General features: G+C 35.5%; 1 protein-coding gene across 1 annotated transcript in view; it reads left to right on the top strand.

The window, feature by feature from the left end:
• Positions 1-16488, top strand: part of Galnt1 (polypeptide N-acetylgalactosaminyltransferase 1) — a 121992-nt gene extending 105504 nt beyond the window's left edge. The window contains exons 11-13 of the mRNA XM_026400030.2: positions 6127-6225; positions 6632-6766; positions 14538-16488. Coding sequence (XP_026255815.1) covers positions 6127-6225; positions 6632-6766; positions 14538-14684 — 381 coding nt within the window. The 3' untranslated portion in view covers positions 14685-16488. The remainder of the gene's footprint in view (positions 1-6126; positions 6226-6631; positions 6767-14537) is intronic.
• The last annotated feature ends 3668 nt before the right edge of the window (positions 16489-20156 follow it).

Here is a 20156-nt window from a genome sequence, read left to right as displayed (position 1 = left end):
TTTTCAGGCAGACATGTAATTCTAACATTTACTAAGCATATACTTTATGTTAAGCACCAGGATAAATGCTTTGTTAATATTCATTTATTCTCTCCTAAACACTATGTGATAGATGCTATTATCCCCAGTTCACAGATAAGCAAATTGAGACACAAATAAAACATTTAAACAGCATAGCTAAGGTCACAATCACAAAATGGAAAAGAGGAGTTGAATGTAGATTGTCTGACTTGAAAGCCTATACTCTTTTTTTTTTTAATATTCATTTAGTTGTAGTTGAACACAATACCTTTATTTTATTTATTTATTTTTATGTGGTGCTCAGTGTCTTGCATGTGCTAGGCGAATGCTTTACCACTGAACCACAACCCTAGCCCCAAGAGAGCCTATACTCTTAACCATTAACACCATATTCTTTCTCTGATCCAACTAGAATTTTACTTGTGGATAAGAGTGAATGAGTGAATCCAGATTCCACAATACTAGGTTCCAAACATGCTTTGACAACATTTTTATGTTTTCCACCCTAATGGAGGTACCAAGAGTCTGAAGGAGACTGTAGCAGAGACTAAGAGACAAAAGGTCTGACTTCTTGCCTGGCTTCCCAGGAATGAGTACATTCACAATTATTTCAACTCTTAAAGTAAAAAATAATGTATTAGTGTAACCATGTTTGTATACACCTGTTGGTGCTTTAGAAGTACAGTTAAAGAGTTACTGGATCTGTGGATGAAGAAAGAAAAACAAGTTATTGTGTATGAGTCTCTGCTAGGCCTTCTCTAGTATTTTACTTAGAGCTCTCAACAAATCTAAAAGATTTTTGTCCTTGTTTAAATGATGAGAAAATCAAATACTTATGCCTGATGACCCTCACAATTCTTGACTGGAAAACAAGATACTGGGGGAACAGAGATGCAGATTTTGTGACCATAAATGTTTGGGAAGTGTTAGAGGTTTTATATCTTTCTTCTGTCTTTCTGTACCACTATTTCCCATCTCCATCAGGAGTCCTCATATATTAGAGAGCTGTGAGAAGTCCTTCAATAAGGAATCCTATTTAAATCTGTTTAGCCTACTATTTCCGAAGCATATTTGATCACAGAAACCATCTTTTAGTAGCACATGTGTCAACACCTTGCAAGATAGTGTCCTCAGATCAAGATTTTAGGCACTCCTGTATTAGAGTCAATAACTACCTGCAAGGTATCATAGCTAGTAATGGTAATGTCTTGATGAGGCCAGGGTCTGCATGTGTCCACATCCTGAGCTCTCACCTTATAGATACCTTGAAAGTGTGGATATTGCCTCTGGCCAGTATAAGTCTTATATTGCCAATTCAAGTAGAAGAGTTCCTGTTTCTAACATTTTATGACGTTTTTACAATCTGAATGTGGTGCCTAAAATGGTTTTGGCTTGGCTCAGTGGCATGTCTGACTACATAAGTAAAGATATATTATTCAGCCATAAATAATTTGTTTAGGATGAACCATAGGCTGGGGCATAGCTCAATAGTACAGCATCTGCTTATCATGGGCACGATCATGGGTTTGATCTCAAGCACTGGGGGAGGAAAAAAAAAATTAGCCTTGTGAAATCATTTAGGTTCCCCTAGGACTGTTCAGAAAGTACAAACCAAACTTGAGCACTTTCCACATGATTTTCAGAGTAGTCAATGATGTGATGAATTGGATTTATTAGCATGTTGTCCACCATTTGAGTGAAGGTTTCCTTCTGTGTCATTATTTAAACCTGCACATCCAGTGCATAGCCATTAAATTTAAATTAGCTAAGATAAAATTTAAAACTTAGCTAAGCAGTCACACTAGCCACATTTAAAGTACTCAATGAACATATGCCATTCATGGCTACAATATTGAAGAGCACAAATGTAGACATTGACATCATTACAGAAAGTTTTGTTGGATAATGTGGAGTCATTAACACAGCCAGCCAGCACAGGAGGTCATCCATCTGTCTGTATCTACACTGCTACCTTGTCATTTCACATATTTCTCCCTGCCTGGGTCCTAAGTTGTGATGCTCATATCTGGCTTGTCAAACTCCCTGGTTTTAAAAAAATCAGAGTTAACACATATTCTCCATGACACTCCTTACTCCTAAATAACTTTGAGTTATCCTGAAACACTTCTGTGTGATGTACCATGTCAAATTCCGAAGCCATCCTGTCAGTAGTTATCTTCATACTAGGTTAAGGAGAGCATCAGGACCATACGGATGCTCAGGAATTTCCACTTCAACCAGAAAGAGCTCCCTTCTTTTCCCATATCAAATCAGCTTTTTAGTTCAAGGGTTCCTAATGATGTAGAATCTTAGTTGCTATGAGTATGTTACCAAACAAGGAAACATACTCTATGATAGTCATCAAGGTGTGATTTGGAAGGTAAACAAACTAAAAAGAATTAATAGCATTGTAAGACCCCTGAAAAGTTAGCCTTGCACTGTATGTACACCAGAAGGTGGGATAAAACCTTGAATGACTGGGGAAAACCAAAAAGAAGTTAGCCTCTTTGTTCTTTGTATTGAAATTCAGTATACTGCCTAACTTTTCAGAAGATTTGTACTTTTTTTTTTTTTAAGTCCAACAAAGGAGGCATTTGCCTAGAATATCCTTACATTAGCTAGTCTTACATTCTTGCACATATTTTTCTTCTCCCTAATAACATGCCTATATGTTTGATAGCATTCTATATTTTTCTAACATTCTTGTTTCGGATATTCTTTTTTTTTTTTTTTTTTTTTTAGTTGTAGATGGACACAATATCTTTATTTTTATTTATTTATTTATTTTTGTAGTGTTGAGGATCAAACCCAGGGCCTCACGTATGCAAGGCAAGCATTCTACCACTGAGCTACAACCCCAGCCCTCAAATATTCTTTAAAGTGTCAGGTGTTGAATAGCCAACCCTAGTACCTATGTCCATTGCAAAGTAAACATTGAGGTGTTGCCATCATTTTTACCCTCCATGTCTCACTAGAAAGCTAACAATTATTTGCATATTCTTAAAGCCATATGGAATTACAACTTTTGAGCTTCTAATTCAACATCCTTAGAAAATGTTCCTAGTTTTTCTCTTCTCCAGAAGCTCTTCATATTTAATTCCCACCAGATAATTAATTCTACTAGGTGATCCTTTCCCTCCTAGGATCCTAATAAAATTGTTTCCTAAACTGACCCTCAAAGTCTGGGGATATAGCTCAGTTGGCAGAGTGCTTGTCTCGCATGCATAAGGCTCTGGATTCAATCCTAAGCACCATACACACAAAACAAAAACCTGACCCATGAGTCATCCTGATTTTTAGTATATTCTTGAGAAAACACCCAATAGGTGAGGTAATCCACATACAGTTTTACAAGAGAAAGGATATTCCCCCAAAATTGCATCATCTAGCCAACCAGTGTATAAAGCAACCCACCTGGGGCAAGCAGACATACCCTTCCAGCAACAAAGATGCTACAAATTTGTTGAGGCAAACACACCTCTCTTCCTGCTAATATTAAAGCCACTCAAGATTAAAACTTCATTAACTGCCCTCTTCCAGAAACCTAATCTGCAGGACATCTCTTCACTTTCCCCGCCTTTTGGAGATTTGTCACCAGGCCCTACCAGAGGCCCTAACACTGGGTCTCTGACTTCCCATCTCACCTGGGACTCACTGCCACATTTTACTGATATAGGCTATTTTTCCCTTACTTTTAACAGCTGATGGGAAGTATCCAGTTCTTGTAGAAACTTCACTTTCTGCATCTAGTAGTCAGTAGTAACCCCAAGGGATAGAAATCAGCTCTCATTTCAGACAACAACCCAAAATTAGTCGTGAATACTATATCTATGATATAAGCTCTTATACAGATCTCATAGAACAGTGCCTAGCAGAGTTAAGCACAATTTATTTGCTATCATTTATTAGCAGCATATCACCTATAAAAAGCAAAATGGCCAAAGTTAATTTATTATAAAATACTTAAAAAGTGATAAGAAGCCTTGTTATGTTTTGGGGAGTATTGCATTTTTTAAAAAAAAAAATGTGTTTTAAGTTTGGTTAAAGAATTGTAAATAAATATTGGATAATAAATATTGAATTGATAAATATTGGACAAGTTAGTTGTAAGATTAGTCAGTTATTTAACAAAATAGCTATTTTGTTCGTTGAGAAGCCAGGAATAACATTGGTTCTACTCTAATAATCATTCTTGTCGTATGTATCCCCATTCTTCAGCAACTTTTACATCTGTGTTTGGAAGGAAAAAAAAAAGAAAAAAAATTGGAGAGTTTGATATTTTAATCAAAACTATAAGGAATAATTGATTTGTATGAATACATCATCTTGTCATAACTTGAATTCTTTTTCAAGTAAGATAGCCATCATCATCAAGTATTAATTGATTTCCAACTGTGGTATAGGAAGATTTGCTCTATGCAAATCTGTGTTTAATTATAAAACCTATTATTTCTTATTAAGTAATGGGTTCCTGAATTTAAATAATAGATTTAAAAGATGATATGAATTGGCCAGGCACAATGGCACATCCCTGTATTCTCAGCAACTTAGCAAGACCCAGTCTCAAAATGAAAAATAAAAAGAGCCAGGGCTGTGGCTAAGCAACAGAGTATTCAATCCCCAGGGCCAAAATGTGTGTGTGTGTGTGTGTGTGTGTGTATCCACATCCATATACGCTTGTATGTATATGAATCTTGTAGTAAAAGAATTACCACACACTAATGTGATATATTGCACTCAGAAACAAAAAAAGACCTTGGGATTTCCAACTTGAATATTGGACAAGTTGTAAGATTAGTGATAATCAGGAGAATAGGGAAAGTTTTTTGAGGAATGATAATGAGATATGTTTCAGGTAGCAATTCTCAAGGTGGGATGGGAGCATATTAAAATATTGGATGAGGAACTATTAATATTAAAAAGTTGAAAAATCTGTTTTGAATAAAGTGAATAGCCACATGTTGGTGACTAGTGATAATGTAACATTGCAGATTCTTGCTGTTTCTGAATCAAGCTGTACTGGACTCTTACGTAGATACTTTGATGCAGTGTAGATACTTTGATGCAGTGTCTTACATAATCTCACTATAGGGTTGTTAGACATCACCCCCGCATCCCTCTGCTAACCCTGATTGCCATTACTGATTTTAAAAGGTTTGGGCCACTTGGATTTAAATCTGGGTCTCCTGTGCCAGAGCCTCAATTCTTATTCCTGGCTGCCTGGGAATAATAGTTGTACTTTTATGTATCTGGCCTTCTTAGTGCCTTATTAAAATATTGGAATAATATGTAAACCATATAATTGTTTATAAAAGCAAATGACGTATTTGTGCTTTTAACTTTAACCCTACTTCATCACACAATTAGATTTTTCTGTCTATATAACATGACAAATGTAGTCTATCACACCTTTCCCCCTGGCATACCTGCTAACAATACCATGCAGGGTAATAGATTTAGGACTTTCAGGTGTCTGTTAATTTATCAAGTGCTTTGAAGCTGCAGTGATTTAAAGAAAGCAGAGTGTCAAGGGGCATTGCTCAAAATATTTCTCACAAGTCTGATGACTGATTTAAATTCCTTTTGTGTAATTGATAAATGTCTAATGAAAGAGTAAAGTTTGTATTATACTATACCATGCTTAGGCTTCCAAAATAAGCCAATTTCCAAGGTCTTTGACTAGAAAATGCCCATCTTAAGTATCCAGAAAAGTCATCAGAGTAGTTACCAAAAGTAATATAATATGCTTGTCTTGATTATTATTTGTGTCCTTAGGGAGTTGTTACATTGTTTGGCTAGAGAAGACTTTATTAGACTAAATACAAATTCTAGAGAACATTAGAAGAATGAAGGAAAAAGAATTTAAAGGAGTTTCCCTCTTAAACCCAGAAATTATTTATATATATTTCTTTTTAGACCAAAGAATTTTAGGTAGCCAGTTACTGATCCTCTCCACAAACCACCCCAGCCTACCACCTTTATATGGGGAATCCAGTGTCATTTTATGGTAGTATGGGGAAAACTTAAATTGATTTTTTAGTGTATATGTGTTTATCTGTCTAGTTAACCCTTCTAACTTCTGATATTTTCATTGTTGTCCCATAGATACGAAATGTGGAAACAAATCAGTGTCTAGATAACATGGCTAGAAAAGAGAATGAAAAAGTTGGAATTTTTAATTGTCATGGTATGGGAGGCAATCAGGTGAGTATCTTAATATTAACTTATAAAAAGGAGAATATTTTTAAGTCTGTTTTTACTTTGCCCTTTTTATCTGTGACATCATTCAGGAAATATTTTCCTGTAACAGGCCCTTTGTGAGAACTATATTAACATTGCTGAACACAAAATTTATTTTGTGCTTTCTAGTGAAATTATACTCCCTGACAGCACACTTAGTGTATGCAGAGAACTAAGGCCATTTTTACTTTTTTCTGTATAAACCTGGTGGTAGCTTTTATGAATCATTTAAGTCTCTATTAATTCAATAAAATGCAGAATTGTGTTTCTTAGAATATTTTTTTCCCTCCTAGGTTATTGAGTATATGAAATACTGGCTAATTTTTTTTGTTTGTTATTAAAGCTTACATGTTTCCATTTTGTTTTCCAGGTTTTCTCTTATACTGCCAATAAAGAAATTAGAACAGATGACCTTTGCTTAGATGTTTCCAAACTTAATGGCCCAGTTACCATGCTCAAGTGCCATCACCTAAAAGGCAACCAGCTCTGGGAGTATGACCCAGTGGTAAGTTACCTATCCAGTAGCCTATAGGAATAAAATAATTAGACTGTCACTGTCATTAAGTATGTTTATATTCTTCATAGCTACAATGACTAATATCAACTAATATGGTTAATATGGCCATTGGAAATGGCCTGAATAGTCTCTTCTGGAATGATGTGGTGCATGCTACTGCTCTTTTGGCTGTGCCTGCCCCATGCATTGAAGGATATAGAGTATCTCTGGCATGAGGCAGAAAGTGGCAGTGGCACAGTCATTGTGACAACCAAAACTTTTTTTTTTTTAATCATTGGAGAACTTAATTAAATTTTTTCTTTTAATTAGTTATATATGACAGTAGAGTATACTTTGATACATCATATATAGCAGAGTATAATTTCTCATTCTCTGATTATATATGATGTAGAATCCCACTAGTCTGAAAAACCTCCCACTTTTAAGTTCACTGGAAATTTACAGTGTGTTAATTAGGCAATATGAAAACTACTTATAGTAGCTTAAATAAATAGGCATTTATTTTTCTTATGTAAATCTAGAGGTCAGTGGTTTCGGGTATAGATTCAATGGGACATTGGTGTCAGGGATAGCATAACTATAGTATTATCAACTTTCTATATGGCCAGAAGATGGCTTCTGAAGCTCTCATTGTCACATCTAAACTCAAAGTAGAAAGAGAAGGGAAGAGGGAGTGTTTCGCTACCACATATGTCGCTCTTACTCAGGAAAGCAAAAGCTTTTTTTGCAACCCTCTTAGCAAACTCTGCTTATTTCTTATGGGCCAGAACTTTATCCCATAGTGACCCCCAGCTCAGTGACAAGGAAGAACAGAAAACTAAGCATTTGGTTTTCTAGTCTTTATAGTATGAGATTGCCAAGTGACAAAGATTGGGAATGACTGTTGTCTATTTATCCTACACAGTCTACCACAACAGGTATTTGAAAAGTAAATATTTGCTTAGAAATATAAGAGGCTGGAGATGGGGTATTTATAAAGAACTGGTTGTTGAGTGTAAAGTTTTAAAACTTACGAATCACTTTGCAGAGTTTTTTCCTGAGATTAAAAATTCAATGTCATAGGCTAGTTTCTCCCAGAAGCAGTCTGTAAAATAAAATTTAGTGTTCAGATGTTTATTAGAGGTCACTTTTTTAATCAATACCTGTGAAAAGGAAAGGGAGAAGGCAAAATTGGACAGAAGGAGAAGTCAAGCTGCAGTACTGGTCCACCTCCAGCAGCCTGAGCTGACTGTAGTAGGGAGCTCTAGAGGGGAACAATCCATCAGAATTATCCTGCTTCTAGCTGTTGAAAACATAACAAATTATCCTGCTTCTAGCTGTTGAAAACATAACATAACTAGAGAGAGAACAAAATATTTATATCAGTAATTTATAAATGTAAACTCAAAGTAATGAAATCTTGGATTTCAAAGGAACCCTAGAAATAAAATCCAGGACACTGTTTTGTGTGAGTAGAAACTGAAGCCCAGAATGGAACTCAGTTGCCCAAGGTCACAGAACAGGTAATGGTATAAACTAGATCTCAAAACTGGGATTCTTGATTTTTGGTCTAGGATTTTTTTATATAATACCATGGTGTCTTTAATTAAATTTCTATATTTATATATCTTTAAATCTTGTTTATATTATATATTACATAAATTTCATAATGTAACACCATCCTCTTTTGCTATGACTACTTACAGTTGTCCCTTCTAGACTACAGTGTGGCTTGAAACCCCATTATATCTAGGGATCAGGGCAGGAGGTGGGCAAATTATTTTTTCTAGCTTATATGTAGACTTTTTGTAAAAATTAATTATAACTTTTATCCTCTTCAAAGATTAAAGGTAGATATTTGTCACTTGCCTGTCTAGTTGCCTTAATTGAGGTTTCTCTATGTGGAGTCTAGTCAGTATTAGCTGGGTTTTCTGTTGAGTCCTGAGATGACAAAGCTCACAGTGTCACTAGCCACAGAGCTCTTCACCCCATGTCAGTTACCAGAGCCTTATCTGGAACAAGATTCTTCACCAGAGTCCAGGTCTCTGGGGGGCTGTTCAATTGAATTATGAGAATTTTATACTGTTGTTAAACAGTTAAATAATCAGTACCAAACAGTAACCCAATTTGTTTCAAGTTTATTTGAATTAATCTAGATAAATGAAATGCACATTTTTAGAAATTGGGATTTGAAAAAGAGAATTATCCAACCAAATTTTTATTGTACTTAAATTTCTTTCTGTTTTTAATAATATTGGCCATGGGCCTGAGGAAGAATGTCAATAGAACAAGCTTTGCAGGGAGTTTTGGAATGTTTGAGGGTTTTTTTGTTTTTTTTTTTTTGTCATCAAAATTTAAAACTTCTCTTTATCAAAGATACCATTTATAAAATGAAAAGGCAGAAAATATTTGTAAAACACATTCTGGCAGAGGATTTATGTCTAGAACATATAAGCAACTCCTAGAGCTCAATAAGAAAAATAAACGACTGAATTAAGAAATGGGCAAAAGGCTAACAAAGCACATAAAGTATTCAGTACCATCACTAGTCATCAGGGAAATGCAGAATAAAACCATGCACATTCATAGAAAGACTACAATTTAAAAGACCGTCATTAAATGTTGGTGAAGACATGGGTCAACCAGAATTCTTATACATTGTGGATAGCTATGCAAAGTAGTACAACCACTCTGAAGATCAGTCAAGCAGTTTCTCATAAACATGTGTCTACCTAACAGACCAATAATACTATAGCTGGATGTTTACATAAAGAAATTAAAATATATGTTTTTAAAAAGACAAGTATAAGAATACTTATAACATTTTTATTAAATAGCAACAAAAAGAAACTGGCTCAGATTTCCATAACAGAGTTGTTCTGTTTGATGCATTGCTACTGAGTAGTGAGATAAAACATAGTATTGACACATGCAAGAAAAGTATCACACTGAGCAAAGTAAACCAGAATCCCCCACCCTAAAGCTTATTATATGATTCTTTGCATTTGGTTGGAAATATTAGGGTACTGGAAGAAACCAAACACATACTTAAAAGTTACTTGGCAAGGCAGATTCTGCTTCTGCAGAAGGATGTGCTACCAAAATCTGGCAGGCAAGCCCACTGCCCAGGTTTTTATTTCTAAGGCAGCACTGCCTCTTGCTTTGATAGGAGAAGTTTGGGGTTACAATCTATGTGACTGAGTAATTTAAAACTGGGGAGGGCAAGGGGAAGGGCTACAGTTATGCCTGGCTATACCATAGCCATTACGATTGGAAGACTGAAGACAAGGGAGTTATGTTGGGGGCTCAGATGGCTACATTTCAACCAAATGGTTTAGATTACAGCAAACATATTTTTGTTACATATTATGAAACTCAAACTTCAGGTTTAACTTTGACAGAAAGAGAACTTTAATCCTACAACATCAACTTCTAGAACAGGCAAAGCCCATCCATTTCAAGAGGATTCTGGAACATGGGGAATGAAGGGTGTGTTTCCAGGGACTGACTGTGAAGGGGCAAGAGACCTCTTTTAGGGCAGGTGCAGAGCTGTGTCTCTGGACAGGAATACTTGGGAGGCATCCTCTGGGCTTCTCTTTCTCTGCATCTTCCCTTTCCTTTACTCTGTCCCTCAGCTCAGATCCCTGCCCCTGTGCTGTGGCCTGGGTACCTACTGTATGCAGTAAGCTGGGACGCAATGGGGTTGTTCTCATCTCTCAGGGATCACTGTCCTTTGGTGCCTCATGTCTATTGTCTTTTACTGTTGTTTCACAGATTTTGTGTGGTTTTTTTGTTTTTGTTTTTTGTTGTTGTTGTTTAAGTTGTTTCAAATATAAATCTATCTCATGACTCCATCTTGGCCAGAAGTAGCTGTCCTGGATTGGACAATGTATCTATTTTTTTAAAATATTCTTTTTTTTTTAATTGGTTGTTCACAACATTACAAAGCTCTTGACATATCATATTTCATACATTAGAATCAAGTGGGTTATGAACTCCCATTTTTACCCCAAATACAGATTGCAGAATCACAGGGTTTTTTTTTTAATTATAGTACATTATATTATACATAATAGTGGAGTTCATTATGACATATTCATACATGTACATAGTTTGTTCCATTTTATTCCCCAATACTTCCCCTTTCCCTCACCTCTTTCCTCCCCCCAACCTCCCTTCTCTATTCTACTGGTCTCTGTCCTATTTTTGTGAGATCCCTCCCTTTTTTTTTTTCAATTTCTTTTTTCTGTCTAGCTTCTCGCATATGAGAAAATATTCGATCCTTGACTTTGTGAGTCTGGCTTATTTCACTTAGCATAATGTTCTTTAATTCTATTTACCAGCAAATGGCATAATTTCAGTCTTCTTTATGGCTGAATAAAATTTCATTGTGTATATATCACATATTCTTTATCCATTCATGTGTAGGTGACACCTAGGCTGGTTCTATAACTTGGCTATTGTGAATTGCACTGCTATAAATATTGATGGTAGGGCTGGGAATATGGCTCAGTGGTATAGCATGCTATGCCTAGTATGTGTGAGGTCCTGAGTTCAATCCCCAACACCACACACACACACACAAAAAAAAAAGACAAGACTCAAACATTGATGTGCCTGTATCAATATAATATGCTAGTTTTAGTTATTTTGGATAAATACCAAAGAGCAGAATAGCTAGGTCATCCCTTGTTTTCATTCCTAGTCTTTTGAGGAATCTCCATTGTGGTTATGCTAATTTACAATCTTACCAACATTATACAAGTGTTTCTTTATCCCCACATTCTCACCATCATCTATTATTTATATTCTCTTCTCTTTTTAAGAATTTTTTTGTTTTAATTAATTACACATGACAGTAGAATGCATTTATGCACTTTGATATATCATACATAGATGATGATTGCCACTTTAACTAAATGAAATGAGATTTCAGTGTAGTTTTAATTTGCATTTTCTTGATTACTCAGGATATTGAACATTTTTTTTTATATATTTGTTGGCCATTTGCATTTCTTCTTTTAAGAAATGAGTATTTAGTTCATTCCCTATCAGAAGCGTAACTGGCAAAAAATTTCTCTCATTCATAGGCTTCTTTTCATGCTCTTAATTTTTTTCTTTGCTGTGCAGAAGCATTTTAATTTGATGCCATTCCACTTATAGATTCTTATTGTTATTTACTGAGCTTTATTTATACATCATTTACTGAGTCTTATTAAGGAAGTTGATGCCTGCATTTATATATTGAAATGTTTCCCACTAAGGATTGAACCCAGGGCCTCACACATGCTAGGCAAGCACTCTACCACTGAGCCCCAGCCCCAGCCCTGGTGTTAAGTTTTTCGAGTTCTTTATATATTCTTTATATATTAATCCTCTATCAGAGAGTAGCTAGCAAAGATTTCTCCTATTCTGTAGGTTCTCTATTCATATTCTTAATTGTTTTTTAGTTGTTAATGGATATTTATTTTATTCATTTATTTATATGCAGTGCTGAGAATTGAACCCAGTGCCTCACCCCTGTAAGGCACAAGCGCTCTACCACTGAGCTATGATCCCAGCCTGTCATTGGTATTTTGGTGGGAGTTTTATTAAATCTATAAATCACTTTTTTTTAATAATACAGTCATTTAAAAATAGTATTAATTTTGCCTAAGAACATAGAGGTCTTCCTACCTTTAATGTCTTCTTTAATTTTTTTCTTCAGTGTTCTATAATTCTCATTGTAGAGATCTTTCACCTCCTTGTTAGATTTATTCCCTTGTTTTGGTTTAAGGCTATCATGTATGGAATTGTTTTCCTGACTTCTTTTCATTGGGTTCATTATTGGTGTATAGAAAAGCTATTGATTTTTGTATGTTGAATTTGTATCCTGCTGCTTTGCTGAATTTGTTCTTGTTCTGCATTGTTTATGTGACTGCTTTGGCAACAGTGTGCATGCAGAGCTTCAGCAGTCTAGTATGTCGGGCTGCTAGATTGTGTTCATGGCTGCCCAGGGTGTAGCTAGGATATTGTTTTTTAATAAGTACCATTTGTCAAGTTCTTAGTCCAGACTAGATAACACTTTGTGTACATTTTCTCATTGTTTCCTCACAAAAACCCAGTGAAGTGAGTATTTTTGCTTCCTTTTTATAGTGAGAATACTGAGTGTCAGAGAGGTTGTTTTGATGACGAGTTACATTAAGTTATGCTTCAGTTGACAAATCCAAAATTCATTCCAGGAATGTCTGACTGCTAAGCCCACCTTATCAGCCAATAAATTACACAGCATCTGTGTGAAAAATTAAAACATCCACTCTTTTTCGGTTCCGTTTTTATGCATTTATAGGAATTCAAAAGTCACTGAACCTAAATCAGTGTGGATAGAGACATCTGCAAATGTATACCATCTTTTGCCAGTTCTCACTTTGTTTTAACACAAGAATAGTGAATGACTAGAAGCCAAAATAGTTGTTATATAATCATTACATTTTGTTTTGACATAGGTATAAAAGAAAAACTTCATGAAAATGAGATTTTCCAGATAAAATAATTATTTTTAAATTGTCAGCAAACCAAATAAATATGTTTGTTGATGTCCCACCTTTCCTTAAAGTCATTTGAACTTATAAAATAACTTGAAGTTTATGCCTGCCACAACTATTCTGAAGACTTTAATGTGACCAGAGTACATTATCAGAGTCTGGATCATTTTAACTGTGTATCTGTTAACTCTCTTTCCTGCCTTTTTGAAATTATCCTAAAAATCAACAAGATAATATCAATTACAAAATGTAAATGAGTAGATACGAAGATGCATAGCTTTATCTGTCAGCCATTTGTTAAGTACCTTCTTTGTAAGATATTATATAAACTTTGTTGTCTCAACCTCACAGAATCTGCTCAAAATATGTAATCTACATTTTTAAAAGGAGGAAGGCCAAGTTACCCAGGCTATGAACCAGACTAACTCAAGTTCCTGTGTTGTTCTTGTGTACCACACCACCTGCCTTAACCACAAGGCTAGTCTTTTCTTGGATTGAATATAACACAGACTTAAGATTGCTTGTACCAAATCGTAGCCATCCCAGTGTTCATACAACTTTAATTCTGCAAAAAGACCTAAATTTCTAAAGCTTGAGATTTGGAATCACAGAGTTTACAGGAAAAGCCCTATCACAGGGGAATGAAAAAACTTTGAAATTGCTGTTTGGAAATAGGTTGGAGGATCCTAAATTAGGAACCAATCTGGTCTTCCTTTCTTTCATTTCTTTCTTTTTTTAGGGAAACCAGAGTGCACACTCACAAAAAGAGAAGTTTCTCACAGTGTTACAGAGCTTATGCCAGAATTAGGGCTTAGAATTAGGTCATCTTCCTGCAGGTCAATTGTGCCCCACTGAACCAAATGGATTTTCTCTCCCACTTAGCTCTTAATGCATCTTTAAATATGCACATTTCCTCTGTTGTCTTTTAAATAATTTATACTGCTCACCAAAAATCTTTTCTACAGACAAATTTAGTAATCACCAAAATGATAGTTGAAGCTGGATGTGATGGTACACACCTGTAATTCTAGCAACTGGGGATGCTGAAGCAGGATAGCAAATTTGAAGCCAGCTTTATCAACTTAGGCCCTAAGCAACTTAACAAGACTGTCTCAAAATAAAATAGGACGAGGGAAGTAGCCTAGTGATTGAACACCCCTGGGTTCAATCCCCAGTACCAAGAAAAGGGGGTGGGGTGATGTTTTCCTTCTCCACTTTCATGTTAAGATTTCTTTTTTTTTCCCCGTCATTTTCAGAAATTAACCCTGCAGCATGTGAACAGTAATCAGTGCCTGGATAAAGCCACGGAAGAGGACAGCCAGGTGCCCAGCATTAGAGACTGCAGTGGAAGCCGGTCCCAGCAGTGGCTTCTTCGAAATGTCACCCTTCCAGAAATATTCTGAGACCAAATTTTTAAAAAAAGAAAAAAAATAAGGATTGACTGGGCTACCTCAGCATACGTTTCTGCCACATTCTTAAGTAGCAAAAAAGGAAAAGTGCTTTCCTCCTCTGCGGGATGTAAGATTTATCAGCCATTAAAACTCAGACTCCTCTAGCTTTTCACTAGCTGCGAACCAGCCTTCCTGTCCAAGGACGTGAAACTGCATAGTAGTGAGACTGTGCACACTGATGTTTACAAGATTGAAAGAGTCTTTCATCAAGAATCATGGAAAAGAATATTCAGACAGTGAAACAGTCAACAAAATGTGCTTTCTGGAGAGCTGCACCTTTTATGGTTTGCTTGCACATCAGTAATTTCTGCTGAGTGTGCTGTCAATGAAGAGATTACCAAGATTTTTTTCCTGATTAGAACTGGTAGCCAGTATATTAAACATTGACATAAAAGCAAATGAAAAAGAACTGAAACCAGATACAGAATCATGAAAACAACATTTTTACATTAAAAAAAAACTATATTAAACAGGGTTTAAACAAAATTAAAACAGAACTATGAGAAGTACAATTTGTTATAGTATAGTATCAAATTTCTATATAGATTTTATACCTCAGTGGGGAAAAATAACTGATTCCAATGACGTTCATTTTATTTTCATCTGTGATAGTCATGGATGCTTTTATTTTCCTTGGGGTGCTGAAAATGAGCTGGGAGAAAAAGCTCTTTGAACATAGTTTTAATTTCTTTCTACAATATTTTTATTTGATTTGTGGGCTGTTGGAATTGTGACTTTTAATTGCCTTCTAAAAAATGGAGAATTAACATGATGCCTGGTCTCAACTGAACAAGTTAGATATCAGTTGTTCTTGGGTCAACTGGCTTACAGTCTCGGTCTTCTATCTGTTTCTCTCCCTCCCTCCCTTTTCTCTCTCATTCTCTCTCTCTCTCTCTCTCTCTCTCTCTGTCACACACACACACACACACACACACACACACACACACACATTCTTCTTACCACATTTTCACCTTCCTAACTTGATTCAGCTGATTATGCTTAATACCCAAGATTCATACTACTGTACTACAGATTTGTTTTCACAGCAATAAATCTTCAGTTCTTTATGATTTCATTTAACAAAAGGCTTTCAAGGAGTGGTTTATAATTTGGGTATTTGGAGATAATATATTTGATGGTTTTTTTGGAAAACCTTTTTCACTCCATACTCAGATGTGCTTCATTGTCAAGTGCATATTTAGATTAGATTCTTGAATTGTAATGTTGATCTGCTGCTTTTTTTTAATAAAATTTGACTGAAAATGTTTAATTAGCAGTTTTTAATAAGTTAGCCAAAGAAGTGCATATTACTAGTCCTGCATTTCTTTTTAAATTCCATTTAGGTTAAATTGGTTTTATTTTTCTCTGATTTTTCATACCACAAAAATCACCTATCAATTAAAAGTTACTTTTTAATTCTCCTAGAAAGAAAACCTCATTGCAACATTTTTTCCTGATATGTAAAACAATTCATTCACGAAAATGCATATATTTTCCTTCCTGTTTTTAAGATTATATTTGATGGTATTCTTTTCTTTAGTTTTCAAAGACTCACTGCAGGCAGTGCTATTTCTAGTGCCTAAGAATTGTTTCTGAAAGTAACATCATTAATGATACTTGCCAAACATGAAGTTTCTTATATCCAATTCAAGTTCATCAACATCAAGCACATGTGGATGCTTTAGGGTGAGGCTGTGATACAGAATGCATAATCTGTCCCCAGGAAATATGAAATGATGCAGGTGCTGGATGGAATCTTTTTTCTATTCCATGAGCTATGTTAATTCTGTCTTCATTAGGCCTACTGCTTGAACAAATCAGATGTCTAATCAATAAATTATTTTCATGCTCAGAATTTCAGGTTTTTGTACTTTAGCATAGCTTGGTCTTATTCCTTACTATAAGAAAGCTTAATAGCAATGTGATTTAAGGTTTGGTTTGGTTTTTTTTTTTTTTTTTAAGTGGGGGATATGAGTGATTTAATTCATGGGTACTTTTAGAATCTGATAGAAATCCCATTGCCTTTATTTTTCTAATTAAAATATTCCTAAATATTTTGAAAATATAAAAGATTCCTGAATAGTTGTGCCTTACATTGGTTTTATTTGAAATTCAAATGGATCCCTTTTTATCATAGCTGTTTGTAGATTAGAGATGCTAATCTCTCTATTACAAATGAAATTGAGAATGAAAAGAAAAAGCAAGGGATGAATACATACAACTAGTATTTGACCAGTGAAGAATTTTAAAAAAAAAATTGTAGTTGTAGATGGACAGAATGCCTTTATTGTATTTTTATGTGCTACTGAGGATCCAACCCAGTGCCTCATACATGCTAGGCAAGCGCTCTGCTGCTGAGCTACAGCCCCAGCCCAGTGAAGAATTTTATAAGTGACAATTAAAGATAATTTGAATCTCAGCAAACCTATTCACCCAATCTTAATCTCAGTCCATTGTAATAGTCTGCCTTTCCTAATTGGTATTCCTGAGAAATACCACTTTGTTTACCATTCTGCAAATGTAACACACCATGCAGGCCTTTGTGTCATTTTCCCTGTTCTCCATTTAGCTAAAAAAAACATAGGTTTCTTTTTGTAGGCTTCAGTGCTCTTATCTTCCACAAATAAATACCAAGAACAAATTAAACTCCAAGGTTTACATGTTTTTCAGAGGAGAAATTCAGAAGGTAGTATTTCTGAAAGTGATAACTGTGAAAGGTGTATACAAAGAGTTACTTTATTTTTCTGCCATTTTCAGGATAAGGCAAATATACAAAACTCGATTGCATATGTATACATTTGAAATAAACAGTTGAAATTAAATTTTAAAATATGCCATTTATAATGAAATATAATTAACAAAGTCAAATATCTAAGAAGAAAGTTGTGGAAGACAAAAGATGTATAAGTCCTCTAACCTGAAAACTAGATAACAGTGCTAAGAAAAACCACACACAATAGATACACTATTGTTATTGATTGGAAGATTGCATAATATTAAGATGTCAGTTTCCCACAAATTGATCTATAGATTCAATGAAATCAAGATCCCTCTCTAGGCTTTGTAGAAATTGACAAGTGGAAATGCAGTAGATACAGATTGACTAAGATGTAATGTGGAAGAAGGAAAATAAGACTGGAGGACTTGACACTTTCCAAATTTCAAGATTTTTTCCTCTAAAGTTGCAATAAGTAAGAGTGTGTGATACTAGAGTTAGAATATATCAATAGATAAGAGTCCAGAAATAGACCTATTATACATGGTCATTTACTTTTCAATAAAAATACGAAGCAAATCAATAGGAAAGGAAAGTTTTTCCTATTGAAACTGAGTAGTGGCTATTTGTACAGTAAAAAATTTGAACACTGATGCATTCTGTGTACCGTACACAATTTTTTGAAAAGGCATTATAGATCTGTGTGAAAGACAAAACAATACATTTTGCAGAAGAAAAAGGTATTTTTAAAGACCTTGGGGTTGAACTATTAAATCTAAAGGTAAATTTCATCAAAATTAGATGTTTCTCATCAAAAAGATGCTGCTAAAGTGCCATGGCTTAAGAAAATATTAGAACACATATAACTCATCCAGAAAAAAAAAACTTTAAAAAAAAAACATTATTAACAACCTAATATAAAAATGAGTAGGTGATTTGAATACACACTTTCATAGAAGCCATTCAAATGCTACACAAATAGTATAGGAAAGTGTGGTAAATGTTAGTCATCAGAGAATGCAAAATGAAATCACAAGGACATACCAATGCATACCTGTCAAATGGTGATAACAGGGAGTAACTTAGAATGTAGGATGGCATATAATCACCTTGGGAAAGACTTTGCTAGTTCCTAGGTAAACATGCTTACCTTGTGACTCAGTAATTACACTTCAACAGTAATAAGTTACTGGATAAATAAAGATAAACTTATACATTAGATACTATTCTAAATTGAAAGAATGAGTTAACTGACAATAGGGATAAAGCTAAAACTTGTTGAACAAGAAAAACTAATTTATTGGGAAAAATAAGAATTTATTGACCTTTATACTTAACATACATACATTTTACTTTATGTATATTATACCTCAATAAAGTACTGGGTAAGAACACAGCTTTTTCCCAGAAAGCATTCCCCATGCACACAGCACACTGGAGGTAGAGTTCACACAGATTGTAACTGTAGGATTAAAGCTGGGGAGACCACAGTCTTGGGAGCAAACAGAATGGCTGGAAGTTGAGGGAGAAAAATCCCAGGTAGTTAGAGGGGCCCCCCAGTCTGCATATAAACTTCTCAAATCTATGGCTGATTAAGTGTACCCAGCATGGAATTCCAAAAAGTCAAGAAGAAAACAACTAAAAGGCAAAAAAAAAAAAATGAGCAGAGATCTCAGCAATTGCTTCCTCTCTGCATTTCTCCTTTTCTCCTTCCCTTGGTGTTTTCACTGGGCCTACCAGTGACCTTCATCTTGTCCTTGGTTGTACTTCCCCTCCAGAGTTGGGCAAAGTGGAGCTGCCCTTGAGGCCAACTCCCAGAGGGCTCCTTTACCACCTTACTTGGTGCTTAGAAACTAGGATCCTCTCGGCCATGCAGCTTGTATGTATTCATTCTCCTGGGTGGCATTGGCGGGGTGGGGGGTTCTCAGCAAGCCTACCCCAAGCAGATGAAGGACATACTGTGGACCAGAGAAAACTATCTCTTTCTCCTCCCATTCACAGCTGGGATCCTTCGCAGTACAGATTGCCTATGCAGACTGCCTCTTGGACCTGAGGTCTCATCTCATAGGCCTGAACAGCTTGTCATTTTCTGTCCTCAGCCTTGGGCCTTTGCCATATTTCAGTACAGCCAGCAACATCCTGCTGCACTTCTGAAGGAGGGGCTTGTGCAGGGAGAGAGGGTGACACCATCCTTGTTCATAATACTGACTATCGAGTGGTCAAATTAGAGGGCCAGCTGTGAGGAGGTAGTTTGGCATCTTGGAAAGAGCAGGATTTGAAGCCAACCATATCGCAATGCATGTATGATAAGACATTACCAATTGTTGCAAAAGCATGTGCTAACACGTTTTTTCAAAAGCATTCTACTTCACTTTGACTTCAAACCAACAGTTAAAATTATATTTAACAATAAAACCCCAGAGACCTTGCTATTTAAATCCAGAACAAAACAAGGATATCTGCTATCACCATTACTGCCTACCAGCCCAGGAAGTTGCAGGCAATGCACTAGGACACAAAACAGAAAGGAGAGGGGAAAATTTCCAGAACAACAATTTGTTCTATTTGCTGATGGTCGTCATTTGTTTATTTATTATTCACCAAAGACTCAGAAGGTCAAACTCCCTCTCATCATGGAGCTGACATTGTGCGGGGGACGGAAACAAAAATAAAAGCAAGTCAACAATAAAGATTGTGCTATGAAGCCA

The sequence above is a fragment of the Urocitellus parryii genome, chromosome 13 (genome assembly GCF_045843805.1).
Source record: "Urocitellus parryii isolate mUroPar1 chromosome 13, mUroPar1.hap1, whole genome shotgun sequence".
In the NCBI taxonomy this organism is placed as follows: Eukaryota; Metazoa; Chordata; class Mammalia; order Rodentia; family Sciuridae; genus Urocitellus; species Urocitellus parryii.
Note: the sequence above shows the minus strand (reverse complement) of the source record. Positions and strands in the feature narration are given on the sequence as shown.